Source organism: Propithecus coquereli, unplaced genomic scaffold (genome assembly GCF_000956105.1).
Source record: "Propithecus coquereli isolate 6110/MARCELLA unplaced genomic scaffold, Pcoq_1.0 Scaffold307, whole genome shotgun sequence".
Classification (NCBI taxonomy): Eukaryota; Metazoa; Chordata; class Mammalia; order Primates; family Indriidae; genus Propithecus; species Propithecus coquereli.
In genome coordinates, this window is record NW_012148697.1 from 2,696,189 (window position 1) to 2,721,646 (window position 25,458).

Genomic DNA, 25,458 nt, shown 5'->3' on the forward strand with positions numbered 1-25,458 from the left:
GAATGCCGCAGAGACTCCCACTCCTCCTGCCCCAGCCCCTCCACCCTTCCGCCCGCGGCAGAACCAGCGTTACCCATAAACTCCACGTTTCCCAGGTGGAGAATGGCGGCCAGCAGCTTGCTGAGGTCCCAGTTCTCAGAGTCGGAGAACTGGAGGATCTTCATGGCCGAGCAGACGTGGGTGTAGTCCTTGGCGTCGCTGAGCCCCTCGCAGGAGGTGCAGTTCCCCTGCGGGACAGGGCACCTCAGCTCATCCTGGGGCCAGCAAGGCTGAACGCCTCCAGGACGCAGCCAGAGGCCCCTGAGAAGTCACACTTCACAGGCTCTGGGTGGACCCTGCAGGGCCGCATCAATGCCCGAGCTTGGAAAATACATAAAAGTTCTTCCAGAGGCAGAATCACAGTGGCGCGGCCACAGAGTGGTCGGCCTTGCAGCTGGCACTGGCACTTGGCCACCTGGGAGCTGGGCCAAGCCATTCCGAGTCCCTGAGCCTCTATTTGTCATCTGCTGATACTTGAGCCTGCCTTGTCTTTGGGAATAGCGTGGGCTCCTTCCTTTAGCAAATACGTCCCAAAGCCACTGGTCCCAGCCTGGGCTTCTTCCCGGAATTCAGAAATGGGGAGGCCGGCCCTGCCCCGGCGCTGCACATCGCATCCAGGAGGGCAGGAGGGAGCGAATGACCATGTCATGGGCTGTTACAGGTGCCCAGACAGAGGTGGCCGGGACCAGCCCTGTGGAGAAGTGAGGGACGGCTTCCAGGGCAGGGGGGCGGGGAGGGAAGGCCATGAGGCAGGAGGTGGGGCGAGCCAAGGGGAGGCTCGGGTCAGCTTTGAGAAGGGAGAGGCTGGAGAAGGGTTGGATCATGGGGGGCTTGGAATCCACACCCGGGAGCTCGGACTGTACCCCACAGGCCACAGGAGTCACTGCAGCATTGTCATCGGACACATGACACCATCAGATTCGCACTGTGGGAAGAGCCTTTTGCTGCTGGGTGGGCAATGGATTAAAGGTCAGAGACCTGTGAGGACGCTGCTGCCACGGGCCAGGCGGGGCTGGTGAAGGCCTTGGGGTGGGGACCCAGGGAGATTGTCACCTGGGAGAGATATCCCTAGGCGACCACTTGCTCTCCCTAGCCTGAGCAGTGGCTGCCCGAGGTAGTAGGTGAAGCTGGGAGAGAGCAAGGCCCTGAATCCCGGGGCTTGTGTTCTAGGGGCATCTACAGGGACGATGATCAGAGTGAAATCGAGGCAGGGGTGTGTGGATGACACCCCATGACCCACTGAGCACCAGAAGCCTGTCATCGAGCAGGAATCAAAGGAAGATGAGGTTTGTGGGGAAGGACCAGGTCCAGCTTGGGGCAGGGGGTCCATGTGACACAGGGGGCGAGTAGGCAGAGTGATTCCCAACACAAAGGGCTGCTGGGGAGGGAAGGGAGACCCCAGACCCACCTAGGGAGCTTCTCTGCAGCAGTCACCCAGGGCTGCGCAGCATCGGCCCTCCTCCCTCCCTCTCCTTGCTGGTTGAGAGCTGAGGCTCACCATGGTCAGATAGCGGTACTCTGAGGGCGTTCCCAAGCACAGCAGCTCCTTGTCCTCCGCACGCATCCCCAAGAGCATGCAGTAGAAGATGTGGTAGTTCCGCTCCTCTGGGGCCTGGAAAGCAGGTGTTGCAGACACATTTGTGAGCAACTCCCCGGGGGGCTCCTGCTGCCTCCTGCCCAACACTGTCCTGGCGGAGCTTACTGGTCAGATGTGACTCTGGAATCGGCCCACAGGCTGCCAGCCTCAGGCCTCACCCTAGGCCCCCAAGACCAGCTCACCCCCTGTGAACACACCACTGCCAGATGTGGCCCGCATCTCCACTGCTCCCCACGGAGGGCTGGACAGCGGCCACGCAGGGTCCGGGCTCTCTGCTCACAACCCCACACTCGTCACGGTCACTTAGTGACATCACGGAGTTACCTAGGCCTTCCTTCTTTTTGTTTTTTTTTTTTTTTTTTTTGAGACAGAGTCTCGCTTTGTTGCCCAGGCTAGAGTGCCGTGGCGTCAGCGTAGCTCACAGCAACCTCAAACTCCTGGGCTCAAGCAATCCTCCTGCCTCAGCCTCCCGGGTTGCTGGGACTACAGGCCTTAGCCACCACACCCGGCTAATGTTTTTGTTTGTTTTGTTTCTATTTTTAGTTGACTGGCTAAATTTTTTTTCTATTTTTAGTAGAGACAGGGTCTCGCTCTTGCTCAGGCTGGTCTCGGACTCCTGACCTCAAGCGATTCTCCTGCCTCAGCCTCCCAGAGTGCCAGGATTACAGGTGTAAGCCACCGCTCCAGGCCCCTTCCTTATATTTTAACACTATTTACAAATACATTCTCATTATAAAAATCCAAACAATCTGAAGTATATACAGCAGTGTTAAAAGATGAGTGTTTCTTTCCACCCTACCTTCCCATCCTCAAATTCCCCCCCTGTCCTCCCCAGAACCACTCGAGGGTCTGTGTTCATTTCTAGATATTTTAAATGCATTTACTTATAGTATATCTATAAAAAGTTCTTTCTTTTTTTCACAAAAACATATTTTTTGTTCTGCAACTTCCTTTTTTTCCTTCTAAACATGTCTCTTGGCAACCCTTCCACATCAACACCGGCAGGCCTCCTCCTTCATAACTGCGCCAGCATCCCATGGCACAGATAAGCCGTAATTCTTAAATCTGTCTCTTAACACAGGCAGGGCTAGTTTCTCACCTGCTCTAGAAATTTCCTGCCCATTTTGGAGTATCATTTTGGGTGACAAGTTCTGTGAATTCACCCAGCACTGTGTGAAGAAGTACGAGCTTCTGGAAACGGCAGACTTTGGAGTCTGAGGGACTACTGCCACGTTCTAGCTCCGTGACCCTTGACAAGCGACCTAACTTACCTGGACGCAGTTTCTTCATCTGCACAGTGGGGACAGGAGATCTACTTCTCATGGTCGTGAAGATCAAATGAGACAATACAGGGGACATGCCTGGCACCGGGTGGGGGGTCACCAAACGTGAGCTTCCTTCTCAGCTCTCCGCAGTGCCGCAGCATCTGGCCACCCTCACACACAGCCCCAGCCCCTCTGTTGGTGGCGTTCCCCCCTGACCTTCCTGTGTGTGTGTGTGTGCGTGCGCGCTCACATGCATGCACCTGTTAGGTGTCATACCATCACTTAAGAGCACCCTCACAAGCAGGGGCGTTAATTCTGCTGTCATGTGTGCCACACATCCGGGTCCCTGCCATTTGCGATTGGCTATATGATTGGCCCAGTGCAAAACTAAATCATGGGGCCTTTAGCTAAAAAGTTAGTAAGAATTTCAAGATGGCACAGCAGAGCACTAAACCAAACATGGGCCCCTTCTGGGCATAGGCCAGTGTGACAGCACAGACCACGTGCCACCACATTCCCTGTCCACGGGCCTTTTGGACACTACTATCTAGCTCCGCCTGCCACGGTCCCGCAAACTGAAGACACAGCCCTCCCTCAGATGGGAACTAGCCCAGCCTCAGAGTCAGTTCCAGTAGGGTTGAGCAGTGGTAGCACCAAGGAACGAAGAAAATCGTATGGATGAAAAATGCCAAACTGAGAAAATCCTGTCACTTGTTTTCCTGGAATACTGGAGAGGGACCACCATTGTCCAGTGAGGGCTGTAGGGAGGGGTGAGCATAGTGGACAGGGACCCCCTTGGAAGCCGCCTCCAAGCCCCCGACTCCTGCGTGGAGGCCTCACCTGCCGGCAGACGCGGGACTTCTCCAGGAGAAACTGCTCAATGCGCGCGCCCTCGATCACCCCGCTGAGGTTGAAGTAGATGTCGATGTACTTCCCGAAGCGGCTCGAGTTGTCGTTGCGGACTGTCTTGGCATTTCCGAAGGCTGAGGTGAGCGGGCAATGCCCATGATGAGGGCCGAGAACAGAAAATTTACTTTAAGGGGCTCATCAGGGAAGGCTTCTCAGAAGAGGTGGCCAAGCCCAGAAGTGAAGGATGGGTAGAGTTGCAGCAGATGGTGGTGGCAGCCAAGGGCATGCTAAGGGGAAGGCAAAATGCAGGTTCCGGGGTCAGAACGCATGCGGTGCACTTGCAAGGGGGAAAGTTGGCCAGAGTTTAGGATGCAGGAGGAAGGCAGTGGAAGGCAGATAGAGCTGGTCAGTAGGTGGGGCCAGGTGTCACAGAGCCTTGAATGCCAGGCTCAGAAATTGGGAATTAGTTCTGCCAGTGATGGGGGAAATAGGAAAGCGAGAGAGTATGGGAACAGATTCCCAGAGGCTTTAGAAAGATGGCTCAGGCTGCAGGGTAGAGGCTGGGATGCAGAGGGCAAGCTTGCAGGGACAGTGGCAAACGCTGGCCCAGGCCAGGGAACAGATGAGGTGGTCAGATCAGGAGGTGTTTGGGTTGCAGCATGATCCAAAAAAGTGTTTTTTGTAAAGCTGTTTCTGCAAGCTTCTCTTATGTGATCCACAGTAAGAAAGATATTTTGCAACATGTCCTGGTATGTACACACCTCCACCTGCACACACATAATTCAAACAAAATAGTACCAGTTCTTACCAAGAGCAGTGGGTTAGAGTATTTTCATTTTATTTTTATTTTCTTTTCTTTCACCACTTGCTTTTGAACATAGATTTATTTTTTCATTTTATTTTTATTTTGGTTGGAGTATTTTCTATTCTATGATACTTCATTTGCTCTAGAAGAGACTGACTTAATGACCCATTAACGGTTGGGATGCAGTTTGGAAATACCACATCCTGCATTAGTCTCATGACACAAAGGAACAGAGTTCCTCGGGGACATCGGCTTAGGGAGCACCGCACTCCGTCTCCCTCCCAAGGAACCCCAGTGTGCCACAGAGCCTCTGGGAAGAGCCACAGGTTTTCAACTTGTTGAACCCAATGTGGCCATCTCGAGAATGACTGGTCAGCTGCCTCTTTAAGAAAGAACTGGATGTGGGCAATTATTTTGCAGTAATCGACAAGCTGATTTTAAAATATACTGTATATGGAAAGGCAAAGGACCTAGAATAGCCAAGTTTGAAAAGAAGAACAAAATAGGAGGTCACGTGCTATCCGATTGTAAAACTTCCTACAAACTACAGAAATCAAGACAGTGCAGTGTCGGCGAAAGGACAGACAGACAAACAGCACAGCATGGAGGATCTGGGAATAGCCCCACCCATGTACGGTTAGTTGATTTTAGACAAAGGAGCAAAGGCAAGTCAATGGAAGAAAAAATAGTCTTTTTGACAAATAGGGCTGGAACAATGGGATATCCACATATAAAACAGGAGAGAGAGACGTAGAGTGAGGGAGAGAGTCTCCCCGTACCTTGCACCCTATAAAAAATTGGATCATAAACCTAAATGTAAGAATTAAAAACTACAAAGTATCTAGAAGAAACATAGGAGAAAATCTTCAGGTTAGGCAAAGATTTCTCAGATAGAACACAAAGAGCATGATCCAGAAAAGGAAAAAATGATAAATTGAACTTCACCAAAATGTAAAACTTCTGCCCTGCCAAGGACGCTGTTAAGAGAATGAAGAAACAAGCCTCAGACCGGGACACGGCATTTGCAAAACACACGTCTTACACAGGCCTTGTATCCAGAATAGAGAATCCTTAGACTCATTAATAAGGAAATAAACCAGTTAAAAAATTGGCAAAGGATTTGAACAGACACTGCGCCCACTTCACCAGAGAAGACACACAGAGAGGAAACGGGACCTGCAAGGCCACTCCACGCCACCAGCCAGCAGGAAACAGCAGGACGGCGCCCACAGGTGTCAGAGCGCGCACGATCTCCTTGGCTGTGCCAAGTGCCAGTGAGGACGCAGAGCAACTGGAACTGTCCTGCTCTGCCGGCGGGAAAGCAGAATGGCGCAGTCCTCAGAAAAGCACCGCCACTTAGTCAGTTTCCCACACACTTGAAGGGCCAACTTACAAATGCATATTTATCTGAGAGAAAAACGCGTGTTTACACAGAAGCCTGTGGGTGAATGTTTATAGAGGCTTTATTCATAATTGCTAAAAACTATGAACAGCCCAGATGCACGTCAGTTGGTGAACAGACAACTGCAGCACCTCGTGAAACGGACCCTGCTCGGTGTTGACGGGAGTGAGCTGTCGGCACAGGCAACGTGGAAACGTGTCGCGCTAATGAGAGTGGCAGACGCAAAGGGCTACCGACCGAACGGCTTCATTCACACGACATTCTGACAAGGTCAGAACTTCAGCAGGGAAAAGACGAATCAGTGGTTGCCAGGGGCTGGGGTTGGGAAGACGGTTTGACTGCAAAGGGACGTGAGAGCAGGTTTTGGGGTGATGGGGACATTCTATTTCATGGATATGATGGGGGTTATAGGACCGCATGAGTTTGTTAAAACTCATAAAACCGTACATCAAAAAAGGAGAGTTTTTACTGTATGCAAAGCATACCTCCATCCTAAAGTAACAAGAGAGGCTGTGCTGTCCAGTGGCTGACAGGCTTGGAGCTGAGGTCACAGGCTCTGGGCCACCCCCACCAGGGGCTGCCCCTGGGGTCCCTGGGGGATAACGCAGGACTCCTCTGGGGCAGGTTGGCCAAGACCTGGTCAGATCCGCAGGGCAGCTAGACCCTCTCCCCAGGCGTGTCTGCTTCCTCTCCTCCTTCCTTTCCCGAGCGTCCCGGCAGCATCCCAGTCTGAGGCCTGCCCGCCCGTTCCTGCTTCCCTCCACGTTCTCTTCCGCAGGGGTCACCCTTCATAAACCTCCTGCAGCCCTGACTCTGGCCCAGCAACTGCTTCCCAGGGGACCTGCACAGACTCATGCAGCATTTCCCAAATTTAAAAGGAATACTTCTTACAATCCTGTGGAAAACACACCGTGACAGCTTACAAATTCGTCAGTCTTTCCCTTCGATGCCGCCTGGGAGCACTCCCCACCCTCGTCTTTTGTGTCCCGGGGACCCAGAGGAGTTGCTAAAGCTTTATGGCCTATCCTGTCTCTCCCCTGGCCCCTCCTGGCAGGAGGGCTCCAGTCCACAGGCTGCAGGGGAGGGTGGGTCCCCAGGGTGACGCTTACCCTCCAGGATGGGGTTGGCCTCCAGGACCTGCTGTTCGATCCACGAATGCTGGCCGCTGACGGTGGCCAGGAACTGCAGGACGAGCTTGGTGGTCTCTGTCTTGCCAGCCCCAGACTCACCGCTGCAAAGAGGGAGTGCAGGGACATGAGTCTACAGGCAAGTGTTTTTTTCACTCTCAACTCTCCTCAAACCCACCTTGGGCTTTTCTGGGCCAGTCTGAGACGGATGCCCTCTCCCCATGCACAAATCCCACTGCATTTGCCCCGAAGTCCCCTGTGGGTCTGCAGTCGCTTATGTCCTATAAGTTAGTAGGTGTTTGTCTTTTCTTCCCTGCTCGGCCGCAAGCTCCTTGGCACATTCCAGGGTCACGGCACACTGCCCAGTAAACACAGACGAATGAACGAGCCGACTCGATGCCTCGCTAATGAGAGCACGGCCCACAGGCGGGCAGCAGACTCAGATGCAGACGTCCAGGCCCCGTTAGGCTCTGTTGAATCAGGTTCTGCATTTTTGCAAGCTCATGGGGAGGATCCCTACACTCTACAGTTTGCATGATGAACTCCCGCTGTCCCATCGCCCAGCTTCAACTCCTGGCCAATTTTGTTTCCCTTCCTGCACTGTTTTGAAGCAAATCCTGGGCAGATATTGTTTCCTCTGAAAATATTACCTTTTGAAAAACTTATGATCAAAATGTCCACCATCGCTGTGCTGGCATAGCCGAGCCAGATCAACAAACCTCCGCTGATGGCTGCAGACTCCCATCGAGGGCCAGGCATTTTTACAAACACAAGCTCATCAAATGACCCACCAGTGTAGAGACAGGAGCTTAAGGGGACTTGCTCACAGCCCTGCGGGAAGCCAGGGCAGGAGGAGAACCCAGGGTGACACAAGTGACGTTCTGTTCACTGCCATGGGCCAAAGATCAGGGAGCTCTTTCCTCTCCTGGCAGCACCCAGGTGGGAGCAGCCCTGAGAGCTCCGTTGCAGCAAGGTGGGTCCCCCCTGTCTTAGGGGGCAGATTGGGCGCTTCAGCTCTCTCCTGGGGCACCTCTCTGTCTTCTCCAGAGCTCTGAGTTCGAACTCCCCACTTGAGCGCTGTATGCCACTGGAAAACAATCTCAGCCTCTCTGATTGTAGGTTTCCCCAGCAGTAACACCAGAATAAGAACATCTCCTTCAGAGGGTTGCTGAGGACACGAAATGCGATTGCCTGTGCTATAGGAGTCTGCTCTCCGTTCGACGTCCCTCCTCAGAGAGGCTGTGCCTGGTCTGCCCCTCCTCTTCCCATGTGTTTCTTTAAAGCTCTTAGTCCCTGCATGATAATGTGATTATTTATTCCCTGTCTACCTCCCCTTCTAGAATGTAAGCTCCATCAGGCAGGGATTTGGGTCCCTTTCATTTGCTGCTGCCTCCCTGTTTTAGGACAGTGAGGGGCACACATCTGGGGCATGGTACAACCTGGAAGGACTGAATGAATGAGAGACTCTGCTAGAGCAGCGAGCAGGTGTCCTGGAGCCAAATTCCCAGGACCCTCCCTCTCCCTCTCAGGCTGCCTCCCTGACACCAGGAGGGCTGGAGGCACAGGAGGAGAGAGGCCAAGCCAGGCAGAGTCTCTGAAGCAGAGTCAAGACTCAGACCGCACGGGACAAGTCCCTCTGGTCCCTCGGCGACCTCAGAGCTGCCCCCCGGAGCCACTGCTGCTTGTCCTCCCCTGAGGCCTGCCGTGAGACATGTTTTTGAGTGAGACCTCATCTGTTTGGCCCTTGCCACCCAAGCACCTAGCCTGGGGCCCATTCCTGATGGAGCCCATGCCATCCTTCCTTCCTTGACCCAGCAGACATTTATCACAGGCGGGGTGCTCTGGGCCGGCAATACCGTGAAAGACCAGGTTCAGAGAGGAGGAAGCTCTGGAGGTGGGCGGGGGAAGGGTGTTTGCCCTTGAATGAGGAGAGCTCCTATGACACGCTGGCCCTGCGGGCGTGCTGGCTGGGAGCAGTTTAGGGAGAGGGAAGGCTCCCTCCTTCGGGAGATGCCTGCACCTGATGACGCAGCTCTGGTCCCTCTTGTTCCTCCGCATGTCGAAGTAGCAGTTGTTGGCGATGGCGAAGATGTGCGGGGGCAGCTCGCCCACGTGGTGGTTGTAGTAGAGCTGCACCTGCTCCAGGGTGTAGAGGGGCAGCACCTGGAATGGGTTCACAGCCACCAGGATGGAGCCTGTGTACGTCTGGGGAAGGGAGAAGCTGATCAGCGCCTCTGCCCCGAGCAGAGCTGCCCAGCCTGGCCTTGGCTGCAATGCCTGAGGGCTACTGGGACCTGCCCACTCTGGTGGGGAAGGGGGCCTGATTCTGGGCCAGGGAGAAAAGGCGCTTGGCTGCTAAGATCTTTCCTCTGGGAAGACGGGGTGTCCACCAGGAATGTGGGCTCCCAGGGGACACGTTCCCAGGAAGGTTAGATGTTAAATGCTGAGCACCCTGCTTGGTACTTAGAAGGGGCTGGATAAAAATGGGCTGGACCTCCATGAACCACTGCAGCCCTCACTGATCCCAGCCGCAGGTCCTGTGTGCTCTGGGCCCCTGGGGACAAGCCCTGCTCCTGGGACCCCAGCCCAGGATCAGCTGCTCCTCTGGAGCCCCCACGAGGTCCAGCGGCCCCTCTGGCAGTGGGACAGGGAGAGCCTCAGCAACAAGCCACACAACTATCCACGTCTTGGTTTTTCATTTTAGGAAAGGAGAGGCTATCCCTCTGGCTTCCAGGCTATGACGACCAAATGAAGAATGGAGGCACAAACGCTTCGGAAAGGACAGCTGCCATCTGTGTAACTTACCGCTGCTCTCAGACCCAGGAGCTCTGCCCACATTAAGCCAGATGACACAGGGTACCCTAACCCCTGTCTCAGGGGCCTCTGCCTTCCCCTCTCCAGGCCTCCCCTCTCTTCAGGGTCCCCAGAGCACTCCCCAACTCCTCAGAGCAGCCCAGAAGGGCTGGTCAGAGCCAAACTAGCCACCCCTCCAGACCAGAGAGAGAGGCCCAGGCAGGCGGTGACATCCCCAGGCTGCACCCACTTGGGCAGAGCACGGAGCATGGGTGGAGCTGGTGTCAATTTGGGATAACGCCTCTCCTGGGAATATCTACGCTGGAACCAGGATGACAGCTTAGGGCCGAGTGAACCTCCATCTGCTGCCAGGGTTTGGGGGAAGGGCCCACCCCTACCCACAGGGCCCTCCTCGTCTGGTCGGGACCCTGGATCCTGCCGTCCCAGGACTAGGAAGGCATCCACTCAGCCACAGACGGAGGGAAGGGCAGCACTTATTGAGCACCTGCTGCGCTGTCACTCTACCCTCCAGGGTGTGATCACCCTGCTTCTTTCAGGTTGGGGAGCAGAGGAAGGCTAGCCTCCTCGCCCCCCTCCCACAGTGAGCGGCGGGGAGTGGTGCCTGGCTCCAGGAGGTCGGCTTCTGTAGGGGTTCCCCTGTGGACACAAGTGGACTCACGTAGATCTTGTGCTGCCGGTAGCGGATCAGGAGGTTGTGCACCATGCCCGCCTCGTTCAGGTCCCCCAGGCAGATCATGTCATCCACGCCCTGGGCTGAGTTGGGGTGCATGGGGCTGAGGGCACCAAGGTCCTCTGCTTGGATCCAGTGTTCCTAGAATGATGAGCACAGATTCTCCTGAGAGGCAGCCACTGTCCACGTAGGCCAGCCTGCCACGCCCTCCCCTCTGAGTCCTCAGCAGTGAGGCAGCACTCAGGGCCATGGATCAGCCAGCTGACCTGGGGCTGGTGGCCAGTCTTTGGCCAAGGTCAGTCTGTGACAAGGGTCAAGGGACACCTGTGACAGGATGAGGTCCATCTATGGGTAGGGCCAGCACATGTCCATGGACCAGGGTCAGTGTGTAGCTGTGGCTAGGGCTGAATTTCAGACCAGGGGTGGAGGAGCTTGGAGCTGGAAGATTTGGAGTCAGGCAGCATCGGGGGACCGCGTAGATTGTTGTATTATAATAAAAGTGTGCAAATAAGAGCATTTTTAAAAAATGTATTATGCAAATAGAAGATATTATTGTTATTATTCTGCTGGCTTCCATAATCTGGGGCTCACAGGCCACAGTCTAGAACCTGCCCCTTGGAAGTCAAGCCTGCAGCTGCCTCACTCTGCAGCACCTAGCTGAGCAGTGAGGATGGCCTGAGGAGGAGTTAAGTGACCAGCTGGACGCTCCCCTGCGAGCCTCGTGCCCCCGCCAGTGGATGAGCTGGTCACTCTGGGCCACCCTGAGACGCCAGCCTCTCACTTATGGGGTTTTGCCCCTTCCTCTCCCTCCACACACCTTCCTCACCCACCTTTCCCGCCTGCCCCCCTCACTTTGCAGACCAGTTCTCTCCCTCCCCAGCCCTGTTCCCTAATTCTCCTGGTTTCCTACACACAACATAGTCTTCACCACAACAGGACTCCTGTGGTCTGTCCTGCACACCCCTCGGCCTTGGAGCACCTGCCGCCAGGGAGCAGAGCCAGAGAGGGGAGGGCGCCAGGCCCTGGAGGGGGCCCCGCAACACTGACCTTGCCCTCATCGTCCTCAACCAAGACCTTGCCCGGCTTCGTTTCCTTGATAATGCCTCCGATGGCCACACCAGTCTTGTTTGCAGAGGGAGGGTCTAGCCACACGTGGTCACCCTGGAGGACAGAGAGAGGACAATGGTCTGATCCCCCCCTTCCCCTTCCTACTGGAGACTTGCCACTCGGGGCTGTCCCTGCCAGCCCAGAGCTCCCAAGGGGGCTGGAGCTCGTCTCTCTCTCTCCCTCCCTCTTCTCTCTCCCCCCACCCTTCCTCTTTCTCTCTCTCTCTCCCAGCCCAGGTTTCCTGTGAACAGGTGTCACTGGCACTTCTCACTGGGCAGGTACCAGATGTGGCCTGTACAGCTTCTCTCCACGTCTCCGTCTTTTCTGGGACAGTAAATTGACCGAGAGCAGGAGCTCAGGCTTTGCCACAGGACCTCTCATGAAGAAAAAGAAACACGGCCACTATTTACAAAGGCAGCATGGCTGAGTGATTTCGAGAGCAGCGTGCTTCTCAAATTTGAGGATGTAAGCAAGAATTGAACTTTCCACTTGCATCATCTCAGAAATTACCCACAAGCAACTAGGAGGATGAGAAACAGAAACAAACACATCATCTGTGAAACTGGGAAAAGGCTGCACCCCCGAGCCATACAGTAGCAGGAAGGCTGCCAGGAGATGCAGGAGGAACCTGAAAAGGTGGTCCCAGCTGTGGATTCCAGAAAGTTCCAGCAAAGTTTATTTCCCTAAGGTGGGGGCACATCCTGACGGCTTGCTGCAACAGCCAGAACAAAGGCACCAGGCGGCAGTGCAACTCCCCCAGCCTGGCTTAGTTCTAAGAAATACACCACGTTGGCAGGCCTGCCATATTTGCAGGAAGCAGTCTCTCTGTGAGGTGGGAAAAGAGAAATCTTGCCCTGTGAAAAGCCCTCCAGTCCCAAATCCATTGGCTGGGAGTAGTAAGGCCAAAAACCCACATACAAAGTTTCTACTAACCAGCAACACGGTGTTGATCCCACATGAACCTCCTTCTAATCCGAGAAATCTCATTCCATTCAAAGAAAAGTGATCCAAAAGGAACCAGCACAGGACTACAGACAGAGGTACTGAAATCCAAAAGGAGGGAATCCAAACGACACTCACCGGAAGAAAAAGAACTGCCACAGAGCAGTGGAAAGTTGTGACCAAGTATTCCACCATCGTCTACAAAACCTTACTGAAGCACAGGCCAGAGGCCACAGAGCTCAGGAACTAGGCGGAGAGACAACTGAGAAGGATGGGGCGTGAGTCAGCAGAGCTCAGGGAAGAAATGGAGGAAAAGAAACAAACACAGCCGGAATGAAGGCAAAATGGGAAACAAGAGCAGGAGAACATGCACTGCTTAAACAACACGGGAAGAATCATAAAAGATAGGAAGGAGAAAAGTGAGCAAAGTCACAGAAATTTAAAAAATTAGGATTAGAAAGGAAAGGATGGATATAGAAGACAGGGAAAAATACAAATAGAGTGTTCAAAGAAGAAAACTAGGGGGATAAAAAAGAGCAGAAAGATTATTTAAAGATAAAATTCAAGGCCAGGTGCGGTGGCTCACTGTAATCTTAGCACTCCAGGAGGCTGAGGGAGGAGGATCATTTGAGGCCAGGTGTTGGACATGAGCCTGAGCCAAGAGCGAGACCCCATTTCTCAAAAAATAGAAAAATTAGCTGGGTATAATGCCACACACCTGTAGTTCCAGCGACTTGGGAGGCTGAGGCAGGAGAATCACTTGAGCCCAGGAATTGGAGGCTGCAGTGAGCTGTGATGACACCACTGCACTTTAGCAGAGGCAACAGAGTGATACTCTGTCTCAAAAAAAAAAGAAAAAAGAAGATAATTCAAGACAACTTTCTGGAAATTAAAGAAATGTGAATCTGGCCGGGCGCAGTGGCTCACACCTGTAATCCTAGCTCTCTGGGAGGCCGAGGCGGGCGGATTGTTTGAGCTCAGGAGTTCGAAACCAGCCTGAGCAAGAGCGAGACCCCGTCTCTACTAAAATTAGAAAGAAATTAATTGGACAACTAAAAATATATAGAAAAAATTAGCCGGGCATGGTGGTGCGTGCCTGTAGTCCCAGCTACTCAGGAGGCTGAGGCAGGAGGATCACCTGAGCCCAGGAGTTTGAGGTTGCTGTGAGCTAGGCTAATGCCATGGCACTCTAACCCGGGCAACACAGTGAGACTCTGTCTCAAAAAAAAAAAAAAAAAGTGTGAATCTACAGATTGAAAATGCACCAGGTACCAGGAAATAATAACCAATAAAAATCAACTCCAGGACATATGCTAGTAAAAATTACTGGACTTTAAAAATAAAGAAATAATTTTCAAGGGGTAGGTAGACAAAAAAGAGAAAATTTAGTTAGTTTATAAAGAGAAAATTCAGGGCAAATTCAAATCCTGTAAGAGGGCCAGCAACTTCTACAAAGATCTCAGGAAAAGAGCAATCCGCCCATTGGGATGGCCACTATCAAAAGAATAGAAAAAACAGGAGTTGTCGAGGATGTGGAGAAATTGGAACTGTCATCAGTGTCGGTGGGAAAGTAAAGTGGTATAGCCATAATGGAAAACAGTATGGCGTTTCCTCAAAAAGTCAAAAACAGAATTACCCTATGATCCAGCAATCCCACTCTGGGTGTATATGTATCCAAAAGAGTTCGAAGCAGGGTCTTGAAGAACCATTTGCACATCCATGCTCATTGCAGCAACCATTCACAACATCCAAGAAGTGGGAGCAACACAAATGTCCATCAACAGATAAATGGATTCAGAAAATGTAGGATATACATACAATGGAATATTATACAGCCTTAAAAAAGAAGGAACCCCTGTCCTATGCTACAGCGTGGGTGCATTTTGAGGACATAATGCTAGGCAAAATAAGCCAATCTCAAAAAGAGAAATACTGACTCTTTAAACTGTGTGCACTTATAACTTTATAAAAATAAAAGCTAGATTCAAAAAGAAGAACAAGAAATAGTCGTACAGGCTGCAGAAGGCGAGCATGAACAACAAATGGTATTTAGTGAACTAATTAAATCCCATCAGAACCCTAAGAAACCTAGGAGACACTTTCTTACAAGAAAGAAATTGCCAACAAGTGAATAATTGCATCGCGCAGCTGAACCAGCTGGCCAGTCACCAAAGCGAGAAGATTAAAAGTCGAAGACAGATGATGAGCATCTGTCATCGACATTAACCAGGGCTGATAAAAAGAGACCATTTCCCATCCAGACCGAGTGATGAGGTGTCAGCCCCACGGTGCTAGAAGAATAAAGTAAAGAACTGGGGCATGACTTCGGTTCAGTCAATTCGGCCAAAGCCCTACTAGGAAATAGTCGAGCAGCCACGCAGCAGAAAAAGCCTTATCATGACTCTACTTGCAGACGAAGACTGTGCACAGCCTGAAGCAGCTGAATCATGAGAAGGGTGAGCGAGGAGAGAAAGCAGCTGTCAGCTGCAAAGAAAGACAACGTTGATGTTGAGTTTCGAGAGAGAGGATGAGTTACAGAAAGCAGAGGGGCTGGCTAGTGACAAGAAATCCCTGATGACCGGCTGCTGCTTGTGCCTGGGAAGAGCTTGCTGGAGAGGAGGCGGGAGCGCCAGCCTGAGACTGGAGCTACTACACAGAAACCCAAAGAACAGCCCACTCCTGGATCAGGGAGACCTGATCCTCCGGTGCCTTCACGCTGACGCCCCCTGAGATGGGCGGCTCTGGCTTACGGGCTAAAACGGCAGCGCCCTGTGCCCATTGCCATGCGCCCACCTGCCACGTCCTTCTCCCCTAGCAGAAGAGATGGGCCTCTGAGGCCACTCTGCGCCTGTGGTGGGGTCATCGGGGCACCTCCAGAAGTGTCCCAGCCCCAGTGCAGGTCCATCATTGGCCACAGGAGCTCTGCCCATCGCAGGGACAGATGGCACAGCTGCCACAGGTGCTGAGGGCCCTCCAGTGCCTGGTCATCGGACCACCTCCCATCTGATAAGGAATAAATTGATTGAGGATGAGGAATGATTGATTTACCATCAAGCTCTACAAATAAATGTTCATGGTTTAATTAGTCAGGGACTGCGCCAATCTAACAGAGAGGCACGTTGAATCTCAAAATATTTCCACCCAGTCTTGCCCACTGAAGGGTCCCCAGCCAACCTGAGTATGCTGATACTCAGCTCTCATTTGGAAGGAAGATGAGGTTTCATCAAAGTGGCTAAGATCATGTTCTACCCAGGCCTCAGGGTGGTCAGGATGTGTGGCAGCACCGCTCGGGGTTTCTTCACTCAGCCACTGGGGAGGGGAGGGGCTGGTGATCGTGGCGAGAGAAAGGTGTATGGGCGTGTTCATCCTCAGGTCACTCACCACGCATGCGTGTCGGTAAGCCTGTGTGCGTGCGTGTACGTGCACACAGCATGTGCCTGAGAGGACGCCTCAAAGCCAAAATCGGGAAAAGCTACTGGTTGAAAAAATGCCTTGGCCATGAGGGGTCTGTTCTCCTTCTGTAAGTCTTCAGTTTTTGTTTGGGGACTCACCCCTCCCCGGCTCTAAGTCGCTGTGGTCCTTGGGGAGCACTGCTCCCACCCAAGGATGGCGCAAGTGACCCAGGCCCAGTCCACTCATCCCACCCCCTCGGCCCTGAGAAAGGAGGCTGCATAAACCGCCCGGTTTGGGAATCCCTGACACGGTCAAGGCCAGTGCTGTCCAGCAGAAATGCAACGTGAGCTACACATATGATTTAAAACTTTCTAGCAGCCACATTTAAAAAGTAAAGAGAAACAGGTGAAATTAGTTTTATGAATGTTGTTATTTAATCCAATACATCCAAAATACTAGCATTTTATTAACATTACAATTGATATGAGAGTTATTAATGTGATATTACACAATCTTATTTTGTACTAGCCCTTAGATCCAGAGTGTGCTTTGAACTGAGAGCACTTCTCGCTGTGGACCAGACACATTCCCAGGGCTCAGTGCCACCTGAGCTCGTCACCACCATCGGGGACAGCAGATTTGGCCTGGCAGGGGCTACCTGCTCCCAGCACTTTCCCAGTGCACCATGGTCTGGCTCACCTCTGGGTCTAGGCATCTACTGTTTCCTCTGGGGACCACTCTTCCCCCCTTGTACATACTCAGAACACCCAGGAGTCCTAAAGCTGTTATCAAGGTTTGGAATGAGATGTGGTTTCCAATGACCTGGTATGATCTTCACAACAGTACTATTATTCCTATTGTACCACCAAGATTTGAGTGGTAGTGTTATGATTTGAAGCAAGGTGGGTGTGGCTCCAAGAGGTGGAAGTGGGAGGGGAGGAAGTCTTGAAGGCCAGAGAGACTGGAGGAGTCATGTCAGCTGACCGGGGCATCTGGTGGCTGCTTCACCTGTGACCTGTGTCCCTCAGTAGCTGTGGCTGTGCCTCCCCTTCCCCATGGTAAGGACCAGTCAAGGCAGGGTCGCCCAGTTCTGAAAGGTAGTGCTGATGTCTTGAGATGTCTCAGACGGCCCCGTGTCCAACTGACAGCTGATAAAACTGAGGTCCAGAGAATGGAAGGGGCCTGGCCAAGGTCACACGGCAAGCTGAGGCGGCATCTCCCCCAGCCAGCGAGCCAGCCTCACGAGTTGAGAAAGGAGCATGACACTAAGGACAGTACATTTGCAGCAAGAGACACACCAAGCAGGCTTGAAAATGGGCACTCCCGGGGGATTCGTGACAGGCCTTCCACTTCAGCTTTCAGAGACCCTGGCGAACAGAACAGCCCCGGAGAATCCCCAGCCAGACCCTTTTATCAACATGAATGATTCCAGCATGAACTTGATGTTACCACAGGATCCCGCTAGTCCCAATGTGGGGGGTCTCACAATATTGCCCTGGCTGGTCTGGAACTCCTGGCCTCAAGCAATCCTCCCATCTTGGCCTCCTGAGCAGCAGGGATTACAGACACGAGCCACTGCACCTGGCCAGAAATACATTCTTGAACATGTGGTCAAATGATTTTCAACAAGAGTGCAAGACCTTTCAATGCGGAAACAACAGTCTCTTCAACAAACGGTGCTGGGGACACTGGATGTCCACATGCAAAAGAGGGCAGTTGGATACTTACCTTACCTATACAAAAATTAACTCAAAACGAATCAACGATCTCAATGTAAAAGCCAAAACTATAAAACTCCTACAAAAAACGTAGGGGAAAATCTTTATGACATTGGATTTGGCAGTGATTTCTTGGATATGACATCAAAAGCAACAAAATAAAAATAGATAAATTGGGCTACATTAAAATTTAAAAACTGTGCATCAAAGGACACAATCAACAGAGTGAAATGGCAACCTATGGAATGGGAGAAAGTATTTGTAAATCATATATCTGACAAGAGGTTAATATCTACAATATGTAAAGAACTCCTGCAACTCAACAACAACAGCCAATTTAAAAATGGGCAAAAGACTTGAACAGATATTTTCCCAAAGAATATATACAAATGGACAAGCGCATAAGAAAGATGCTCAGCATCATTAATCATTAGGGAAATACAAATGAAAACCACAGTGGCATACCACTTCCTATCTATTAGGATGGCAACTATCAAAGAAACACAAAATAACAAGTGTTGGTGAGGATGCAGAGAAATAGGAACCCTTGTGGGAATGTAAGATAGTGCAGCCACTATGAAAAAGAGTATGGTAGTAACTAAAAAATCAAAAATAGAATTACCATATGATCGATCAGTTTTACTTCTGAAAGAATTGAAAGCAGGATCTCAAAGAGATAGCGGCACAGCCATGTTCATAGAAGCGCTATTCACAATAGCCAAGAGGTGGAAGCAACACAAATACCTATCGATGGCAGAAAGGATAAGCAAAATGTGGTATACACATACAGTGGAATATTACTCACTTTAAAAAGGAAGGAAATCCTGTCATATGCTACAACAAGGATGAGCTTTGAGGACATTATACTAAGTGGAATAAGCCAATCACAAAAGAACAAAAGGGCAAATACTGTATGATTCCAGATATCTACAGTAGTCAAATTCACAGACAGAAAGTGGAATGGCGGCTGCCAGGGACTGGGGAAGAAGGGAATGGAGAGTTGTTCAATGAGTACAGAGTTTCGATTTTGCAAGATGAAAAGAGTTTTGGAGATTAGTTGCATTAACAATGTGAATGTATTTAACACTACTGAACTGCATGCTAAAAAATGGTGAAGATGGTACATTTTATGTTATGTATATTTTACCACATTTAAAAACACACACACACATATATATGTATGACTATATACTATGAGAGAGATAAAGGTACACTTAGCTACTGCTGGAGAAATGCTCCCTCACTCCCAAGGATGGGGCAGGGGATGTGATTCTTAAGCTTGAAAATCGAATTCCTCCAACTGGAGTCCTATTTTCGTTATACTAGAAGAGTCTACTAGCCTCAGTTCCACCACTAATTGCACTTAAAAAATATTCTCTCTATGATGTATTCAACATGTTCGAATTTTCTTAAAATTAGACATCAGAGTAAAATTTAAAGCCCATTGTCTACTGAACTGTGACTGCACAATCCCTACATTGAAGCTCTAACCCCCAATGTGGCTGTGTTTGGAGATAGGGCCTTCAGGAGGTCATTAAAGTGATGTCATAAGGGTGTGGCTTTAATCCAATAGGACGGGTGTTTCTATAAGAGAAGGAAGACAGTGCTCTCCCTTGCCCCACCTCTCTCACATCTGGCTCTTGGCCTTCCAGCCTCCAGAACCGTGAGAACACCAGTGCCTGTTGTCAGCTGCCCAGTGTGGGGTACTTGGTTACAGCGGCCCAAGCAGATCCACAGAAAGCCCCCCCGAAGTCGGACAGACTGAGGTTCCAATCTCTACTCTATATTCTGTGAGTTATGTGGCCTCGGGAAAGTCACTTAACCGCTCTGAGCTGTGATTTTCTTGTGTGTTGAAAGGGACGGCTTGGCAGGGCTGTCGTGAGCAGGGCTGTAACACGCGGCAGGACAGGAGAGCGCCTGGCACAGAGCCGGCAGGCGGCCGGGCCAGCAGTACCAGCTCGGTCTGGCTCTGCCCTTTATTCAACAACCACTTGGACTCTCTGAAGGATTCGTGGATGAATCAGATCACCACCCTCCGCTCAAAGAACTCGAAATCCTAGACAATGCAGCAGGTCCACAGCTGTCACTGTGAGTCATACGGCCCCAAGAGGTACGAGCTAATGTGTCCCATGGGCATATTCCTCTGTGAAAGAAGTCTGGCTTGGTGTTCTCCACAGCGGTGCTAAGCTCTCCTGTTTGTGGTTTAGTTACAAAAGCTCTCAGGATGTGAACGTTTAGACCACACGTGCCCTTTCTTCAGCCTCGGCTCTATTCTCTAACCGAGACAAAACCAACCCCAAACCAACCCTGGCTGCCCGTTCTCCGAGTCAGCTGATGCCAGGTCCCCGTCCCAGGAGCCAGGCAGCCCTTGCTTGGTGGAGGTGTCCCTCTCAGCCGCGTGGACCCAGCAGCCAGGGGCAACGACCACCATGCGGCTTTGAGCTTGGGGAGAGAAGATTTGGGTGTTTTCTTATCAAAGAGGACTGTGCAGCCGTGTCGGGCTCTCCCGCGCTTTGTGGGGCATGGAGGGGGCGGGGAGCTAACCTGGTGGGCAGGGAGGATGCGCGGATTGGCTTGGGAGCTCTCCTCTGGGCTCCCCCAGCCTCCTGTCCCTGCCTCCCAGGACAGGGCAGGTTCTCAGTGTCTGGATTCAACAGGAAATGCCAAACTCCCCTGCTTCCTTCCTGCAGACATCCACCTCTTGGCCACCGGGACACAGGGGCATTTGTTGAGTGAAGGGAACACAACACAGAGCCCAAGGTGGTGATTCGGCCAGGGTTTGGTCCCACTCTGTCCCACAGGTGCCGGGGTTACCTGTTTTCTCTCGGGGAGCTCCCTGCCACTAATGCAATGAGACGACAAGCAAGAAATCCCTTGATCAAGACATTCTAAGCCCTGAACATAAGCCAAGGATAACTATGCATGTGGGTATGGCCGCCCTGCAGAGGCCCAGAGCTTGGCCAATTTTTTCTTTAGGTGGTAAAATCTACCTGGTTCCTCAAACTCCCTTGGCTCTGCTATTTTCCTCCAGGGTCTCATTGGCTTTGTTCTTTCCTCAGGAGTGAGGCAGCTCAGCCTTGAATGACTTCCACGAACACCCCCAGATCAGACACGCGCAGTTCTTACCAGCTGGAACGCCGACATCCTGGGTCAGCAGCTCCACACAGCCCGTCTGTAGAGAGAAAGCAGAACATCAGCTGCTCACGCTCCCCTGACCCAGAGCCCCACGTGTCCCTGGGTGCCTGCACGGGACCTGGCTCAAGAATGGCTCCGAATCGAAATGGATGAGTGGGTCACAGTCCCATCCCACATGCACTAATGTGCTTTCTCAGCTTCCTCGTCTTATCTCACCTTCAACGAAGGTCCATCTGGCATCAGCCCTGGGCTCGACACAGGGTGTGAAGTGGGTCACTGTCCCCCAGAAGCCCAAATTTTATTTGGTCAGACATCTGTGAAAGGCAGTCCTCATCGTGCATACTGAGAAATGCTCAGGTAAGCAGCCACAGAGCTACAGACACATCAGATACTCTACCTAAACCTCACAGCAGCACAGGACGAGGCTGTTCCCCTCCTTCATATGGGGGGCTCAGCAAAGGGAAGGTGACCCAGTTAATTAGCACAGCTGGGAGTCGAACCCAGATGCACCTCCTTTCAAACCTGTCCCCAGCACCTGGCTGCTCTGGGTGCTTTGGGAGCTCACAGGCAGGCCCTGTTGGCAGCCGACAAGTGGAGGAGGGGGGACAGGGCCCCACTTGCCTGATCTAAAGGAGGAAACCCCGTCTGTCATCCTGACACGAGCGCTGGTGTCATTCGCTTCCTTGCTCTGAGCAGCACGAGGCAAGCACCGGGTCTGCTGCATTCACTGCCCTGTCCCTGTACCTAGCACTGGCCTGCCCCCAGAAGGGACTCAGCAGCCACTATTTGTCCAGTGAAAGAGTGAATGAAGCCCTTGGAGAGGATGTTGCTTTGACGGTGGCTTTGACGGGTGAGTGAGGCTACACGGTGGCAGAGGCAGCTCTGAGAACAAACGCTGCTGCTATCCCATTTTACAGGTGAGAAAATGGAGGCTGAGAATTGCAGAGGCTTTGCCAGAGCTATTTGACTGGTAAGTGAAGAAAGGGAGTCTCCTCCCAGCCTCCAAATCCATCCTCCTTGCCCCACATCCTCTGCTTTGGGAAAGTTGAAGGGTCTGCATAAAAATGCAGAGAAGACCTTCACCAAATCCTGGCCCCTGGGCAGCTCTTTGAAGGAGAGGCTTGTCCCTCTTCCCACCTTGCATAACCCAGAAGGTGGCAGGCGGGAAAAGACGCAGAGGGGCATTGCCCTGCCTCTGGCTACGTGTCGATTCTCTGCCCTGAGTAGAGACCTGAGGCCCACCCCGGTCCTGAGCAACCTCACGGCATCTCAAGTACATCACACTGTCCCTCTCCAGATACCAGGCTCTGCTTCACAGGAGTCCCCGCCTTGGTCCGGCTTACCCCAGGAATGGCCTGTCACATATTGTAGGTGGCCCGTGTCTTCGGTGGCTGAGAGCTGCTCTACCTCCCTGTCCTCCCCTGCCCCTTCCCGCCCCGTCCTGCCTCATGCGAGCTTACCCAGTGAGCAGCTGGTCTCTCATTTCCCCGTGACCCCTTGGTCCTGCGGTTCCTGCCCAACCTACCAACCCACAGCCTTGCTTCACTCCTGCTGCCAACTAGCCTGGAAACTGCCTTAACTCTTCTGAGGAACAAAAGCCGTCATATAAATACTTCTAACTGGAATACAAAAATAAAAGACATATTGAAATATCACACTGTACCCCATAAATATGTACAATTATTACATGTCAATTAAAAAAATAATAAAAAGACAAAGAAAAAAGAAAACACAAGCAGCACACATTACGAGGACCCCTCTGGTCCATCACTGTTCCTTTAACCGACTCCTGCTCTGACCTTGCCAAGTCAGAGCACAGCCAGGATGGATCCCCCTGCCTTGCGGACAGGGGCCAGGGTGGTCTCATGGCCTGCACCTCCCCAAGGCCTTCAGAAGTGCCCAGGGATCCTCCTTTAGGCCCTGGTCAGCCCTTTCTGCCAAAAACCCTATTTCAAAGCTCCCTCTTGCCACTCACTCCTGGGAACACTTTGACCTTTTTCACTGAAAAAGAGAGAAATCGCCCTCAGCTTCCAACCCCACCACTCCCTGCCATCTCCTGTACCTCTCTCTGCACACTTAGGTGACTGTCCAGAGGAAGGGACTCCCGATGGCCCACACCAATCCTTCCATGCCTGTCCTCTTTGGCCTCCTCTGTCAGCGCCTTGCTTTATTGGTTACTGTGGTCATTTAAAATATGTCCACTAATTTTTGACATGCTTCCCTCATAAGATGGAGACTCATTCTGCCACCAGAAGTGATCGGCTTCTACCAAATAGAATCAGGTAGAAGTGATGGAGCATAGCTCTTGAGACTAGCTCACAGAGACTTTGTGGCGTCCTCCTTACACTCTCTCTAAGATCACTTGGGCTGGGGAACCTGGCTGCCATGTCGTGAGGATACTCAAGCAGCCCTGAGGAGCGGCCCATGTGGTGAGAACTGAGGGCTCCAGTCAACAGCCGTGTGACCTTGGAAGGGATCCTCCAGCCCCAGCCCAGGCTTCAGATGACCACAGCTCCTGCCATCATCCTGACTACAGCTTTGTCATGGGCTGAACTGTGTCCCCCCAACATTCATTTGTTGAAGTCCTAACCCCCAGTACCTCAGAATGTGACCATATTGGGAGATAAGGTTTCTAAAGAGGTGATTACATTTTTCAAAGGCCATTAGGATGGCCCTAATCCAATATGACTGGTGTCCTTATAAGAACAGGAGATTAGGACGCTGACATGCACAGAGAGAGACCGTGTGAAGAGACAAGAGAATGGGCGGCCATACCCACATCTGTGAGCCGAGGGGAGAGGCCTTGGAAGAACCGAACCCCACTGACACCTGGATCTTGGACTCCCAGACTCCAGAACTGTGCGAATCTAAATTTCTGTTGTTTAAGCCCCCAGTCTGTGGTATTTTGTTATGGTAGCCCAAGAACACCACTACAAACCCTATGAGGGTCCCTGGGCCAGCACCACCCAGGTAAGCCACTCTTGGATTTCTGACCCTCAGAAACTGTGTGAGATAATAAATGCTTGTTATTTCAAGCTGCTAAAGTTTGGGTGATTTGTTATGCAGCGACTGATAACGAATACAGTTCCCCTCCCCGCACACCTTCCTTCTCTCTCACTCTTCTGGCCCTTTGCTCCCTGCACAGGGACAAGCTCAGGTGTTACCTGTCTGAAAATGAATGTTCTCAGCTTCATGACCCCTCCAGCCACTAGCCTCCTCCTCCCTGTGTTTGCGCCACAGCCACGCTGGCTGCGGGAGACCCCCCCGCAAGCTGCCTGCACTTTCTTGCCTGTCATGGCTTCCTGACCAGCCCTTCCGCCGCCCCACAGGCCTGCACTCAGCTGCCCTTCCCTCCCCCTCTCAATCTCCTCCCAGCGCCTCCCTCCCTCACCTTGACCTCTCGGTGTCCCAGGGAGATGCTGATGATTTTTGTGCGCCTGGCACACCTTCCTGCCATGTCCTTCTGGGGAACGTCTCCTCCCCTAGTCCAAACTGCACTTCAGATGAGGACCGTGAATCGGGGACCCCAGTCGCCCCTGCGGCCCAAGCTGGAGCCAAGCACAGCTCTCCCTGGATGTTCTGAGTTGGAGCTGGGGGTTGCTTTTCCTCTCTAGTCTCAGTGTGATGAGCTATGATTCCAGAAGTGCCAGGAGCCATGGCCCTAGCTTCTTAAAATAGCTGGTTTGAGAGAGTAAAATTGGGGGTCCACACCAGGACCAGAGCCCTACTCCGGCATCTGCAACCCGCACCCCTGGCCCGGTCTCCAGACCCAGCAAGACCCCGATTCCCCGGACATCTCCCTCAGATGCGCCGTGGGCGCGTGCAGCTCGGTGCGACCACGGTCTCCTCCGCTCGGTGCCGCACCTGCCCTCCCCCGTCGCTTTATGTCAAGGAAGGAAACTACTAATTGCTGAGGAAAACACTGAGTCATCCTATTCCTCACAACCAAATGATCACTGGGACCGAAAGACTGTGTCTTAAAAACTTGAGGCTCCCAATTATATGCTGTCTACAAGAACCCCATTTTAATATAAAGACAGAGCTAGACTAAGAGTAAAGGGATGGAAGATGTACCACGCTAACACCAATCAAAAGAGAGCTGGATACGCCCGTGCTCTGCGTAGGAGGGAGCGCGCGCTGCAGCAGTTGCACTAATTTCAGACAGGGCACACTGGAACATTAGGAGGAATAAAGAGGCCATTATGAGGGAGAATTGATTAGCCCGGAGGACGGGACAGCTTCGCAGGTTGCTAAGCGACGAGGCGGGAGCGTGCGCGCGCCCGGTCGCCGGGGACGCCTGAGGGAACCGCCGCGGTGGTGTCGGGTGGCGAGGCGAGGGGTGTGGGGGCGCTTCCGCTTCCTCGGAGGCGGCGGGCAGACGCGCTCCTTCCCCACCCGGGCGGCCGTGAGCCCTCAGGCTCGGAACGCGCCGCTGCGGCGTCCCGCCTGGCCTTTACCCAGGCCGCGCGGAGCCGACGGCGGGCGCGGGGTCCTTCCGGCGCGGGCAGCGCAGCCGCGCTCTGCGGGCGTCGTGCCCCGAGCGCGCGCTCCCCGCTGCGAACGCGGCTCTTCCAGAGCGAAGCCGGAAGTGTCAC

The 25,458-nt window shown here is 52.4% G+C and overlaps 1 protein-coding gene across 1 annotated transcript in view; it reads right to left on the reverse strand.

Annotated features, from left to right (window-relative positions):
- The window catches only part of MYO7B (myosin VIIB), a 70,232-nt gene extending 49,360 nt beyond the window's left edge, over positions 1-20,872 (reverse strand). Inside the window, exons 1-8 of the mRNA XM_012649915.1 lie at positions 20,855-20,872; positions 11,616-11,729; positions 10,557-10,709; positions 9,105-9,289; positions 7,067-7,188; positions 3,742-3,884; positions 1,538-1,651; positions 74-227 (exon numbers count right to left, since the gene is read on the reverse strand). Of these exons, the coding sequence (XP_012505369.1) occupies positions 74-227; positions 1,538-1,651; positions 3,742-3,884; positions 7,067-7,188; positions 9,105-9,289; positions 10,557-10,709; positions 11,616-11,729; positions 20,855-20,872 (1,003 nt within the window). The remainder of the gene's footprint in view (positions 1-73; positions 228-1,537; positions 1,652-3,741; positions 3,885-7,066; positions 7,189-9,104; positions 9,290-10,556; positions 10,710-11,615; positions 11,730-20,854) is intronic.
- Between the last annotated feature and the right edge of the window lie 4,586 nt (positions 20,873-25,458).